General features: G+C 48.8%; 1 protein-coding gene across 1 annotated transcript in view; it reads left to right on the top strand.

Annotated features, from left to right (window-relative positions):
• The first annotated feature begins 3,733 nt into the window (after nucleotides 1-3,733).
• ANAPC5 (anaphase promoting complex subunit 5) overlaps nucleotides 3,734-13,567 on the top strand; it is a 40,898-nt gene continuing 31,064 nt past the window's right edge. The window contains exons 1-4 of the mRNA XM_060250144.1: nucleotides 3,734-4,028; nucleotides 5,595-5,674; nucleotides 8,392-8,501; nucleotides 11,412-11,607. Coding sequence (XP_060106127.1) covers nucleotides 3,825-4,028; nucleotides 5,595-5,674; nucleotides 8,392-8,501; nucleotides 11,412-11,607 — 590 coding nt within the window. The 5' untranslated portion in view covers nucleotides 3,734-3,824. The remainder of the gene's footprint in view (nucleotides 4,029-5,594; nucleotides 5,675-8,391; nucleotides 8,502-11,411; nucleotides 11,608-13,567) is intronic.

The raw sequence follows: 13,567 nt of genomic DNA, 5'->3' as shown, positions 1-13,567 counted from the left end.
TTGTTGCCATGCCAGGTCTGTGTTGGAAAAGACCAGGAGACTTTGGCGGTGGATCTGGGAGAGGGTGAGGTTTGGAGAAGGGAGGGGCTTCATCAAGGTACAATGCCCTAGAGTTCACCCTTCAAAGCAGCCATTTTCTCCAGGGGAGCTGATCTCTGTCAGCTGGAGATCAGTTGTAAAAGCGGGAGATAGCCAGGTCCCACCTGGAGGCTGGCAAACCCATGTGTAACGTATTTATTTGGAATGTGCCTGCCTCACCTTTCTGACTACATGGGACTCAATGTGAATTGTATTATACATAGATATATACAGAAATATAAATTCTAATACTAACCTGATAAGGATGTGAGCCAATACAATTATATGGACTATACTGCACTGGGGGATGAAAGCAGGGAGATGGGGGCACATAGGTTGCCAACTCCAGGTTGGAGATACCTGGAGTTTTTGGGAGTGGATCCTGGGGAGTAACTTCTGCAGGGTGTAATAGCACAAAGACCACCCAACATAGATGTTTTCTCCAGGTGAAGAAATGGGCAGTCTTCGCAATGGAGGACGGTAAGCAGTGGGGTGCCGCAGGGCTTGGTACTGGGTCCCATGCTCTTTAACTTGTTCATAAATGATTTAGAGTTGGGAGTGAGCAGTGAAGTGGCCAAGTTTGCGGATGACACTAAATTGTTCAGGGTGGTGAGAACCAGAGAGGATTGTGAGGAACTCCAAAGGGACCTGTTGAGGCTGGCTGAGTGGGCGTCAACGTAGCAGATGCAGTTCAGTGTGGCCAAGTGCAAAGTAATGCACATTGGGGCCAAGAATCCCAGCTACAAATACAAGTTGATGGGGTGTGAACTGGCAGAGACTGACCAAGAGAAAGATCTTGGGGTCGTGGTAGATAACTCACTGAAAATGTCAAGACAGTGTGCGTTTGCAATAAAAAAGGCCAACGCCATGCTGGGAATTATTAGGAAGGGAACTGAAAACAAATCAGCCAGTATCATAATGCCCCTGTATAAATCGATGGTGCGGTCTCATTTGGAGTACTGTGTGCAGTTCTGGTCGCCGCACCTCAAAAAGGATATTATAGCATTGGAGAAAGTCCAGAAAAGGGCAACTAGAATGATTAAAAGGGCTGGAACACTTTCCCTATGAAGAAAGGTTGAAACGCTTGGGACTCTTTAGCTTGGAGAAACGTCGACTGCGGGGTGACATGATAGAGGTTTACAAGATAATGCATGGGATGGAGAAAGTAGAGAAAGAGGTACTTTTCTCCCAAAACAAGAACTCGTGGGCATTCGATGAAATTGCTGAGCAGACAGGTTAAAACGGATAAAAGGAAGTACTTCTTCACTCAAAGGGTTATTAACATGTGGAATTCACTGCCACAGGAGGTGGTGGCAGCCACAAGCATGGCCACCTTCAAGAGGGGTTTAGATAAAAATATGGAGCAGAGGTCCATCAGTGGCTATTAGCCACAGTGTGTGTGTGTGTGTGTGTATATAAAAAAAATTGGCCACTGTGTGACACAGAGTGTTGGACTGGATGGGCCATTGGCCTGCTCCAACATGGATTCTCTTATGTTCTTATGTTCATTGTCTGAAGATCAGTTGTAATTCTGGGAGAACTGCAGACCCCACCTGTAGGCTGGCAACCCAAGGGCCACAGTGTTAGGCAGCAGTGTCATAGAAAACATGAATGTGCACAGCATAGTGCACTCACTGCTGCAGCAGATGGATTAGCTGAGGAAGCAACATTGAGATGGGATCCAAAAGCCATTAGTAACAACTGTGTACTTTTTTAAAACTTCTAGTAGCAGCAGCATACCTGCTGCTTTTCTGCCTGTTCGCCCCAGATTTCAAGGTCTCCCAACCACCTGAGTGGGATTGGTTCTTCGCAGCTGTGCCCTGGGAGAAGAAGACTGCAGATTTATACCCCGCCCTTCTCTCTGAATCAGAGACACAGAGCGGCTTACAATCTGCCATATCTTCTCCCCCCACAACAGATACCCTGTGAGGTGGGTGGGGCTGAGAGGGCTCTCCTTTCAAGGAAAAACTCCTGCGGGAGCTATGGCTAACCCAAGGCCATTCCAGCAGCTGCAAGTGGAGGAGCGGGGAATCAAACCCGGTTCTCCCAGATAAGAGAGCTCTGGCTGACCCAAGGCCATTCCAGCAGCTGCAAGTGGAGGAGTGGGGAATCAAACCCGGTTCTCCCAGATAAGAGAGCTATGGCTGACCCAAGGCCATGCTAGCAGGTGCAAGTGGAGGCGTGGGGAATCAAACCCGGTTCTCCCAGATGAGAGAGCTCTGGCTGACCCAAGGCCATTCCAGCAGCTGCAAGTGGAGGAGTGGGGAATCAAACCCGGTTCTCCCAGATAAGAGAGCTCTGGCTGACCCAAGGCCATTCCAGCAGCTGCAAGTGGAGGAGCGGGGAATCAAACCCGGTTCTCCCAGAGTCCACACACTTAACAACTACACCAAACTGGCTCTCACTACTGGCTCTCACAAACTGTTCAACAGAAACCTGTTGAACAGCAGTCCCTCTGCTGTTGCTGTCACTTCCAAAGGGCACCTTCACGGCACAGTAAACAGATCATGAGGCAAGAGCCCTGTGGAAAGCTTTTCCGCTTAGTGTCAGGATTTCCTTCTTTGTTGCTCTTCTTTTGCATGTGCAAGAACTAACAAGATTATTTGGTCATGCTGCCTGACTAGGAAGGTAAATCTCTCCCATGTTGCTATTTTTATGCCATCACATGCTCTTAACATTAGAAGAGTGTGCTTGCTAGACTTAGGAAATGTAAAACAAATTACTTTATCTCATGTGCATACATAAAACAAAAAATTAAACTCATAGAATAACTCAACAACACCAGAATAAGTTACGCTCCACATTTTATCCTTGTTAATACACCATATGGGATAATAACAGGAAAACAAAGAATAGTTTACAAATAAGTTGGGCGAACGAATTTACTGTGTTAAATATGAAAAATTTCTCACTACGCAATATGTCTGGTGTGCACAGTGCAGCCCCATTCACAAGAACTGGCTTATATTGCATATGTCTTCTCGAATCCCCGTTAAAAGGTGCCAGAATTCCTACATGGAAAACGTGCCCTTGAAAACAATACCTCAATTTATCCATAGATTGTCATTTAAACACGTTCCCCGTAATAACAGATTCCCTTCCCACACGTTCACACTTTAAATACAAAGATACCTTCTCTAACTCTCACTCTCTTGTGTGCGTGTGTGTGAGAAGTGCCGTCAAGTCGCTTCCTATGCCGCTATGACTTAATGACAACCCGTATTTAGGGGAAGTAAGGACCAAAAGAGAATATGGACAGTCACTCTAGTTTTAGGAGTAGTGGAAGAATGTGCATGGAAGTGGCACTGGACTCCTGTTTAATAAAGAACTTTAGGTGCTGTATAACCCACCTTTCCATCACACACCCAAACTCTTTCTATCCTTTCCTCCACAAACCCACTCTTTTCTCCCCCTAACCACCGTCCTTCTCCACCCCAGACCTCTCCCTCCCGCCTCAGACCTGGTATCCGACGACACATCTCCGACTTCAGCCTCAGCCTCGGACCGCACATCGGCTCTCTTCTCCGCCACGAGGAAGGAACCTTTGATGACGGGAGTCAAGTTTCTGTCCGAATCTCAAAACGAGCCGGACCCCCTCCGGGCGCTGATTGGCTCGGAGCTGGAGCGCAGCTCGTTCTAATTGGCTAGCTTGCCGGGTCGCCGCATGATGGCGGCTTAGTGCCTGAGGAAGCCGGGAGTGTGTGTCCTCCCCTGCTTAGCGGGCCCGGTGGACCGGGAAGAAGGCCATGGCCAGCGTGCACGAGAGCCTGTATTTCAACCCCATGATGACCAACGGGGTGGTGCACGCCAACGTCTTCGGCATCAAAGACTGGGTCACCCCCTACAAGACGGCGCTGCTGGTGCTCATCAGCGAGATGGGCCGGGACGGGCCCTATCTCAGCCTGCTCGAGAGGCGAAGCCTGAACCGCCTCCTGCTGCTCTTGCTTCAGGTCGGGGGGGGGGGGGGGCAAACTGCAGCTCGGGAGCCACGTGCGGCTCTCAAAGCCCCCACCGCCCTGTCGGCTGACTTGGAAAAGGCATTTGTCTCTTTAAATCAGTTCTCCAAGTCAAAGCAGCTGGCGGCTTGGAGAATGCATTTAAAGTTGCTTTCTTACCACATCTCTCTCCCCCCGTTTTCTTCCCTCCCTCCCTTCATTGCCGCTCTCAAATATCTGACGGTCATGTCTTGTGGCTCTCAAACATCTGACATTTATTTTACCTGGCTCTTACATTAAGCAAGTTTGGCCACCCGTGTTTCAGGTCAAGCAGGGCCAGCCAGGAGGGGGAGGTCTGGGTGTGGAGCATGTGATGCTCAAAAGAAATGGAACGTCCTTTAGCGCGTGAACAAAGTTTTGAGTCCAAGGGCACCTTTAAGCCCAGCATAGTTTAATTTTGGCTATAAACTTTTGTGTGCATGCACACTTATTCAGATACATTGGAACAGACTTTCTCAAGAATTGCAAATAGGTAGGGAGAGGGTTGGGGGTTAATTGCCAGAAAGGGCTAGTTAGAGTCAAGATACCTAAGTAACTGGGCAATACCAGTTAAAAGTTGAGATTGGATTAAAGCAGTTGGTAAGATCTGTGAATAGCAGTAAACTAGCATACATATACGAGAGCTAAACAGATGTGAGAACCAAGTTTAAAGTTCAGTTCTGAGTATAAGTGAAAACTTTGCATGCATAGATGCACACTTCTTCAGTTATGTTGAAATAGACTTTTTCAAGCCTTACATATGGGGGTGGGGGGTTAGTTGCCAGGAAGGGCAGTTAGTGAATGTGTAACGTTTCATCAAAAGTCACAGGCAACTTATTGTAACCTTGTAAGCAGGGCTTTTTTTTTTTTTAGAAAAAGCCCAGCAGGAATTCATTTGCATATTAGGCCACACCCCTGATGCCAAACCAGCCGGAACTGTGTTCCTGTGCGTTCCTGCTTAAAAGAAGAAGAAAAAACCCTGCTTGTAGGGCTTTTAGAGCAGGTGAAGTCCAGAGGTGGTTTGCCGTTGCCTCTCTCTGCTTGGCAACCCTGGGCTTTTTTGGTGGTCCCCCATCCAAGTGCTAACCAAGGCTGACCTTGCTTAAAACTTCTGAGATCTGATGAGATAAGGATATTTTGAGCCATATGGAGCACATCAGAAACAGTTTGCTTCTACGAGCATAGTGATTGCAACAGCCTGTAAGGTAGACTGACATTTTTGCAGGTGTCCAGGACAGCCCATTCTCATTAAGTCTTGGAAGCTAAGCAGGATAGGCTTTGTGACTAACAAAGTTTGTGACTTGCAAAAGCTCCTCTACTGCCACAAAGTTGGACTCGTAACTTTGTCACATTGCTTCAGACCAACATGGCTACCAGCTTGGGTCATGGCTTCTCTTATGTTCTTATGACAGACTAGCATAGCTTCCCATCTTGACCTCTTTCAGTTATGGTTAAAGGTGGTTGACCTGATATGTTACACTGTTCGTACATTTCAAATTCATTACTTGAAATAGCTAACATTTCTCACTGTGCTTTATATAGGGCCCTGATATGACCCTTTCTCGACTGATTAAAGCCGTTGAAGAATGCTGCTCTCAGCTAGCAAGCTTAGTGCAAATAAGGCAAGTTTCCCTGTTTTCTGACAGCATGCTCCCTTTCACCATGCTTGTAGCATCTGTTTTAAATCTGAAGATTTTAATCAAAACAAGCCTTTGAAGGATGTAAGGATGTAACATAATACTCTGTTTTAGAAGGAATTTCACATCACAGTTGCATTTTGTTAAATGAGACTACTAGTAAGCCTGTGCTGCTATTTGGCAATATTTAGCATGGACACACACACACAGTGGCAGGAAATGAGGACCATCCATAGATATCCAGGTAATAATGTAATGATTTAGCAGGGGTATTGAACTTATTTGTTATGAGGGCCGGACATGACATAAATGAGACCTTGCTGGGCTGGGCCTTATGTGTACCTATTTTAGATAGCAGAGATATAAACTTTATAAATGACACAGACAAACACCATTAAATGTTTTGGGGTTTTTTTTAAAAAAAAACCCTTAAAACATGCTTAAAACATTAGCACTTATTGGTCTTAAAGGTGCTTTCTTTGTATTTCTCCCATGGGATCCAGGGAACTGGACAAAGGAAGCTCTGGCTCTTTCCTGCCTTCCCCAGGGGACTAAGAGGGGGAGGAGCCTCAGCCAATGGAGAACATAGAGGTTTGCTCTGTAGCTCCTGCACAATTGAGCAAGCCTTGCAAAGCAAGTTGAGATGCAAAAGGAAGCAGAGAGGGAGAAGGAAGCAGAAGACAGCCAGTTGCTTGGGGGCCTGATAGGAACCCTCTCGGGGCCTGATTCAGCCCCCGGGCCAGATGTTTGACACCCCTGACTTATGGTATACTTGTAGGCTTTTGCATATGCTGGGTGTTGTTTTACTTGGACCTGCCATATCACAAAGTGCCTTGGAAGACCCTCTGTCTTAAAGGAGAATGGTCAGGTGACAGGAAGAGCTGCTATGCAAGAAACCCAGTGGGCTGAGTGGATTATTGGTGCTGACTACTGACTACTTCAGCAGTGAACAATGTTCAAGTTCCCCCCCCACCTGAAAAAGTGTGAATTTACATACGTAAGATCAATGTTCTCTCTAAACTGCAGTGTCTTGTGAGCAAAAATTCTTCGTGAGCTACTGGCATTGAAGTTGTGAAATTCGTTTGCTCTGGCGCCATTTTTCCTGAGCTGACAAAAATGTGTGAGCTGGAGGCTAAAAATCTGTGCGCTAGCTCACACTAGCTCAGCTTAGAGGGAACATTGCTTGAGCTCCCCATTTGGCATTTAGCCCCAGAGAGATTCTGTTTATCCAGAAACAAAAAATAATAATAGTAACTCCTGGTAGCACACTCTGACTTTCTTGTAGCATGTTTTTAACAATCAGAATAGCAGGTGTTCACATATGTAGAATGCTACAAAATATGGACATAGCTGTTCTAACTGGCATTTCTGATTCTGTTCTTGAACATTGGTAGAATGGGGTTGTTTTATCCACATCTAATTTTGGAGGCTTAATTTCAGAGTTGCTTTCCAGAGGAAAAGCTTTCTAAAAATTGTCTTTTGTGGGACAGGCAATACCTCATCTATAGGTGGAGTGCAGAATACACATTTCGAGTTTTAAAAATCCATAAGAATAACTGCAGGGCTTCCACAGGGAGATGATTGTCTGTGTAGGTCTTGTGGTTGCTGCAACCGCTTCTGCAACAGAGCATCCACACAGCAGTTTTGCCCATGCTTTCCTTGCCCCCTGTGACCACCATTTCCCTCCATAAGATTTTTTTATAAAATTGCTAAGTAACAGATCATCGTAGCATTGTAACAACCAACAGCACCTGTGCCCAGCGTTAGGTGATGGTTGTTCTCTAAAGTAATCTCTTTGCCTTGCAGAGTTATAAAGGGAAATGTATAGTCTGCACTGGTGGCAGTTGTTAGTCTTCATAGTGCTATAAGATTATTTTTAGCTCCAGTTAAAAAAGGGATCTTGGGTGTTGGAGCCAATGCTCCCTCTAGGCTGTAGAGTCATGTGAGGAAATATTCTACTTCGTGAGCTGCTGGCATTAAAGTTGTGAGCAACCAGTTTGGCTACTGAACATATGAACATATGATGCTGCCTTCTACTGAATCAGACCCTCAATCCATCAAAGTCAGTCTTGTCTACTCAGACTGGCAGTGGCTCTCCAGGGTCTCAAGCTGAGGTTTTTCACACCTACTTGCCTGGACCCTTTTTAGCTGGAGATGCCAGGGATTGAACCTGGGACCTTCTGCTTACCAAGCAGATGCTCTACCACTGAGCCACTGTCCCTCCCATACATATGAACATATGGCGCTGCCTTATACTGAATCAGACCCTCGGTCCATCAAAGTCAGTCTTGTCTACTCAGACTGGTAGCGGCTCTCCAGGGTCTCAAGCTGAGGTTTTCCATGCCTATTTGCCTAGACCCTTTTTAGTTGGAGATGCCAGGGGTTGAACCGGGGGCCTTCTGCTTACCAAGCAGATGCTCTACCACTAAGCCACCGTCCGTCCCCAACAGCAAACCACCTCTGGCTACTGCTTAAATTAGTTTGCTCTGGGGCCATCATTCCTGAGCTAAGATGAAAATGTGTGAGCCGGAGGCTAAAAAAACCTGTGAGCTGACTCACGCTAACTCAGCTTAGAAGGAACACTGACTGGAGCCCAGAAAAGCCTGGGCCAGAGACCTGAGAGAAGAAGGGTTACCAGCCGTGGGAGTGCTGGGCCTGTGATGTGAATCAGAACAAGATGGATTTGTATATGTTGTTTACAGGATAAAGCTGATGGCAACCGGAGAACTGAAAGACATGGAGCAATTCTTCGATGACCTTTCAGAGGCATTCAGTAGACCAGAACCAGATGTTCACAAGACCAGCGTAGTAGGTACTGTGCCATTTATTCTAAGCTCGTACAATAGGCTTAGCAGAACTAAAAAGGTAAAGGTAGTCCCCTGTGCAAGCACCAGTCGTTTCCGACTCTGGGGTGACATTGCTTTCACAATGTTTTCACGGCAGACTTTTTACAGGGTGGTTTGCCATTGCTTTCCCCTGTCGTCTACACTTTCCCCCCAGCAAGCTGGGGACTCCTTTGACCCACCTCGGAAGGATGGAAGGCTGAGTCAACCTCGAGCCGGCTACCTGAACCCAGCTTCCGCCGGAATCGAACTCAGGTCATGAGCAGAGCTTAGGACTGCAGTACTGCAGCTTTACCACCCTGCGCCACGGGGCTCTTCTTAGCAGAACTACCAACATTCAGTTATAAAGAGAATCGCGTGCAAGTACAAAACTCCCCCCCCCCATTTATCCCCCCATCGTTGCTTAGATCTGCTAATTCTCATAAAGGAACTCCTTGTGTTCTTAGTGTCCCATGAACTCCAGATGGCAAGATAACTTGTCCACAGTGATGGTCTTCATCCTGCAATGTATTTTATTTATTTATTATGTTTATTCAGTAGAGATGTATATTCTGCCCTTTCCCACAACGGGCTCATAGTAGATTACATACATAATAAAAACAGTTAAAATCCAACAATAAAATGATAATATACAATCAAACAGGACAGCTCGATAAATGTAACGTAGGCAGGAAGCCTGTGAATGCGGGGAAGCCTCAAGTGTGTTCTAGACTTAGCTAGTGCCCCGTGTGAACAGAGCACGTACCTCAGAATGTTTCTGAATGCTCTGCAATGAAAAGAGCAGGGCTGGTGCTACGGTTTTTGTTGCCCTAGACCAGTGGTCCTCAACCTTTTTGGCCCCAGGGCCTGGTCCCAGGGTCGGCCCGCCCACTGCAGCCCCAGGGCCTGCAAGGTGGGGGCACCCAGTTCGGCCCCCTGCCCCCCCTCGTGGCGCCTCCTCCTCCCCATTTTCCTCCCCCCCGTTTCCTCCTCAATCCTCCCGCACAGCCTCCCTCCCCGTGCAGCCTTGCTGCCCCCCGTTTTCTCGATTTTAAGGCCGGGGAAGGGGCCATGAAGTGCCTCCAGGCCAACCACCCCCCCCCCCCCCCCCGCGGATGATCGGAGGGGAAAACATGGCAGCAGCAGCGAGCGACCTGCTGAAAAAGTGGCTCTCCCAGGACCTCTCTTTTGCCGCCGCTGCTGCATTTTCCCCGCCAATCACCTGATTGACTGGGGGGGGGGGTCGGCCTGGGAGGCGCTTCATGGCCTCTTCACTGGCCTTAAAATGATGAGAATGGGGCAGAGGAGGTGCTGGGGGGGCCGGGTGGCGAGGCTGCGTGGGGAGGGAGTGGCAAGGCTGCGCAGGGTGGTGGGAGCGGCGAGGTTGTGTGGCCCTTTGGAAACAGGCCACGGCCTGGTACCAGTCCCCGGCCCGGAGGCTGGGGACCCACCCCTAGATGAGCTGACCACTAGCAGCGCCCCCCCCCCCCCCGAAATTTAAAAAACAGAGAATTGTAGGAGAAATGAAGAAACCTGAAACTGTTTAAATTTTTAATTTACAGTTTTTTTATTTTAAATTTTAATTTAAAAAAAAAATTGTGAGATTAAGCAATAAAAATTGTGAGAGTACCACTTGATCCTTTTAGCTGGAGGTGCCAAAGACAAGACCTTCACATGGCCATTTCTTCTGGATCCTTTTAGTTGGAGGTGGCAGGGACAAGACCTCCACATGGCCATTTCTGCTGGATCCTTTTAGCTGGAGGTGCCAGGGACAAGACCTTCACGTGGTCATTTCTGCTGGATCCTTTTAGCTGGACGTGGCAGGGACAAGACCTTCACGTGGCCATTTCTGCTGGATCCTTTTAGTTGGAGGTGGCAGGGACAAGACCTCCACATGGCCATTTCTGCTGGATCCTTTTAGCTGGAGGTGCCAGGGACAAGACCTTCACGTGGTCATTTCTGCTGGATCCTTTTAGCTGGACGTGGCAGGGACAAGACCTTCACATGGCCATTTCTGCTGGATCCTTTTAGCTGGAGTTGGCAGGGACAAGACCTCCACATGGCCATTTCTGCTGGATCCTTTTAGCTGGAGGTGCCAGGGACAAGACCTCCACATGGCCATTTCTGCTGGATCCTTTTAGTTGGAGGTGCCAGGGACAAGACCTTGTGCATGCGAGAAAGATGTTCTACCACTGAGCTATGGCTCTCACCGCAGAGCTCTGTTAAAGTAGATTAGGAAGGACGAGTGGCAGCAGGCAACTTCAACAGGAGCCAGTTTTTAGAAACTGGCATTGGCTCTTCTTCCGCTTTTACAGTTGGTTAATTTATCCCTGCCGGCCTCCGAGGGGCGCACTGCACAGGTGCCGTCCGATTTCGCATTTGCCAGGTCTGTAACAGACCCAGGGAACACAAAACCGTCCAGGTAGCATCTGCACTCCGTGGAGCCTGCTTTCCATGGAACAGGCTCTGTGGAGCACACAAGCTGTGCTTGGGGAGAGGGGGCGCTCTAGGCAGTCACCTACTTGACCTACTCCCATGTGCAAGAGTCACGTAGTCTCCTCAGCGTGAAATATACCAGTGCAGAAAGTTTGGAAGTGACCCTCTTAAAGGTCTTGTTTTCAGCTCTTCCTGGAAAACCTTAAAACAGTCTTGTTTAGGCTGACATCGCTTCTACTAGTGAAGCAATTCCCCCCCCCCCCCATCTTGTTTTCTGTTATAATCGGATCCAGAAAGCTCATTTGTAAAGCTCATCTTGGAGAAGAAGCCCCCAACACAGCTCCCCTGACCTTGGAGACTCCGGCAGCATCTGTAGTTGGGGCCTTGTAAAATGTCAACTTGCACCAGGCGTTGGTTCAAGTCGAGGGCCTCTTCTTCTTCTTCTTCTTCACTTCCCCCTGCAGGTTTGTTCCTGCGCCAGATGATCCTGGCCTACAACAAGCTCTCCTTTAGCCAAGTGTACAAGCTCTACACAGCTCTGCAGCAGTACTACCAGGAGGATTTGAAGAAGATTGGCGGAGAGGAAGCCGAAATGGAGCTGGCGCACGGCGAGGGCCTCGACGCGAAAATGGAGAAAGAAGACTTTGATGGACCTCTCAGGTTCCCCTTTTTGTACCCTCTCAGCTGCTCCAGTTTGGAGAGCCAGTTTGGTGTAGTGGTTAAGTGCGCGGACTCTTATCTGGGAGAACCGGGTTTGATTCCCCACTCCTCCACTTGCAGCTGCTGGAATGGCCTTGGGTCAGCCAGAGCTCTGGCAGAGGTTGTCCTTGAAAGGGCAGCTGCTGTGAGAGCCCTCTGCAGCCCCACCCACCTCACAGGGTGTTTGTTGTGGGGGAGGAAGATAAAGGAGATTGTAAGCCGCTCTGAATCTCTGATTCAGAGAGAAGAGCAGGGTATAAATCCTTCACTTGCACCTGCTGGAATGGCCTTGGGACAGCCATAGCTCTCGCAGGAGTTATCCTTCAGAAGGCAGCTGCTGTAAAAGCTCTCTCAGCCCCACCCACCTCACAGGGTGTCTGTCTCCTGAGAGCCAGTTTGGTGTAGTGGTTAAGTGTGCGGACTCTTAATCTGGGAGAACCAGGTTTGATTCCCCATTCCTCCACTTGCAGCTCCTGGAATGGCCTTGGGTTAGCAAGAGCTATCGCAGGAATTGTCCTTGAAAGGGCAGCTGCTAGGAGAGCCCTCTCAGCCCCACCCACCTCACAAGGTGTCTGTCTCCTGAGAGCCAGTTTGGTGTAGTGGTTAAGTGTGCAGAATCTTAACTGGGAGAACCAGATTTGATTCCCCACTCCTCCACTTGCACCTGCTGGAATGGCCCTGGGTCAGCCAGAGCTCTCTTATCTGGGAGAACCGGGTTTGATTCCCCACTCCTCCACTTGCACCTGCTGGAATGGCCCTGGGTCAGCCGTAGCTCTCTTATCTGGGAGAACCGGGTTTGATTCCCCGCTCCTCCACTTGCAGCTGCTAGAATGGCCTTGGGTCAGCCATAGCTCTGGCAGAGGTTGTCCTTGAAAGGGCAGCTGCTGTGAGAGCCCTCTCCAGCCCCACCCACCTCACAGGGTGTCTTTTGTGGGGGAGGAAGGGAAAGGAGATTGTGAGCTGCTCTGAGACTTTTCGGAGTGGAGGGCGGGATATAAATCCAATATCATCTTCTTCTCCACAAAACAAATTCAGCCAAAGGCCTTTGTACTTCCTCTCTTTTACTTCAGGGTGGTGAATGAGCAGGTTGAAGAGGCCTGCCTTTGTTCTAATAGCCAGCTTCCAAGAATGCCGCTGCTAGCAAATTCCAGAGGGGTAGTTACTTTGCTGGCCTCGATGGCCAAGTCCCGCAGGGCCCTGATCTTGGGTGGGAGCTTGTTCCACCAGGCTGGGGCCACAGCCAAAAAAGCCCTGGCCGTGGTTGAGGTTAACCAGACTTCTTTTGGCTCGGGAACAACCAGAAGGTGTTGCTCACCAGAGTGCAGTGCTCTGTGGGGTACATAAGACAGTCCCAAAGATATGCAGGTCCCTGGTTGACCCCTGTGTGAGACAGGATGCTGGACAAGATGGACTATTGGTCTAATCCAGCAGGACTCTTCTGACGTTCTTAGGTTGGGTCTGCGAGCACCTCCCCAGCTCAGAAAGCACCAGCTGCTAGTGGGTAGCTTAATCAGACTCTCTGTTCTGCTCCAGAGAGCCAGTTTGGTGTAGTGGTTAAGTGTGCGGACTCTTATCTGGGAGAACCGGGTTTGATTCCCCACTCCTTCACTTGCACCTGCTAGCATGGCCTTGGGTCAGCCATAGCCCTGGCAGAGGTTGTCCTTGAAATGCAGCTGCTGTGAGAGCCCTCTCCAGCCCCACCCACCTCACAGGGTGTCTGTTGTGGGGGAGGAAGGGAAAGGAGATTGTGAGCCACTCTGAGACTCTTTGGAGTGGAGGGCGGGATATAAATCCAATATCATCATTATCTTCTTCTTCTTCTTCTTCTTCTTCTTCTTCTTCTTCTTCTTCTTCTTCTTCTTCTTCCTCTTCCTCTTCTTCCTCCTTCTCCTCTTCCTCCTCCTCTTCCTCCTCCTCCTCT

The sequence above is a fragment of the Heteronotia binoei genome, chromosome 11 (assembly GCF_032191835.1).
Source record: "Heteronotia binoei isolate CCM8104 ecotype False Entrance Well chromosome 11, APGP_CSIRO_Hbin_v1, whole genome shotgun sequence".
NCBI lineage: Eukaryota > Metazoa > Chordata > Lepidosauria > Squamata > Gekkonidae > Heteronotia > Heteronotia binoei.
Note: the sequence above shows the minus strand (reverse complement) of the source record. Positions and strands in the feature narration are given on the sequence as shown.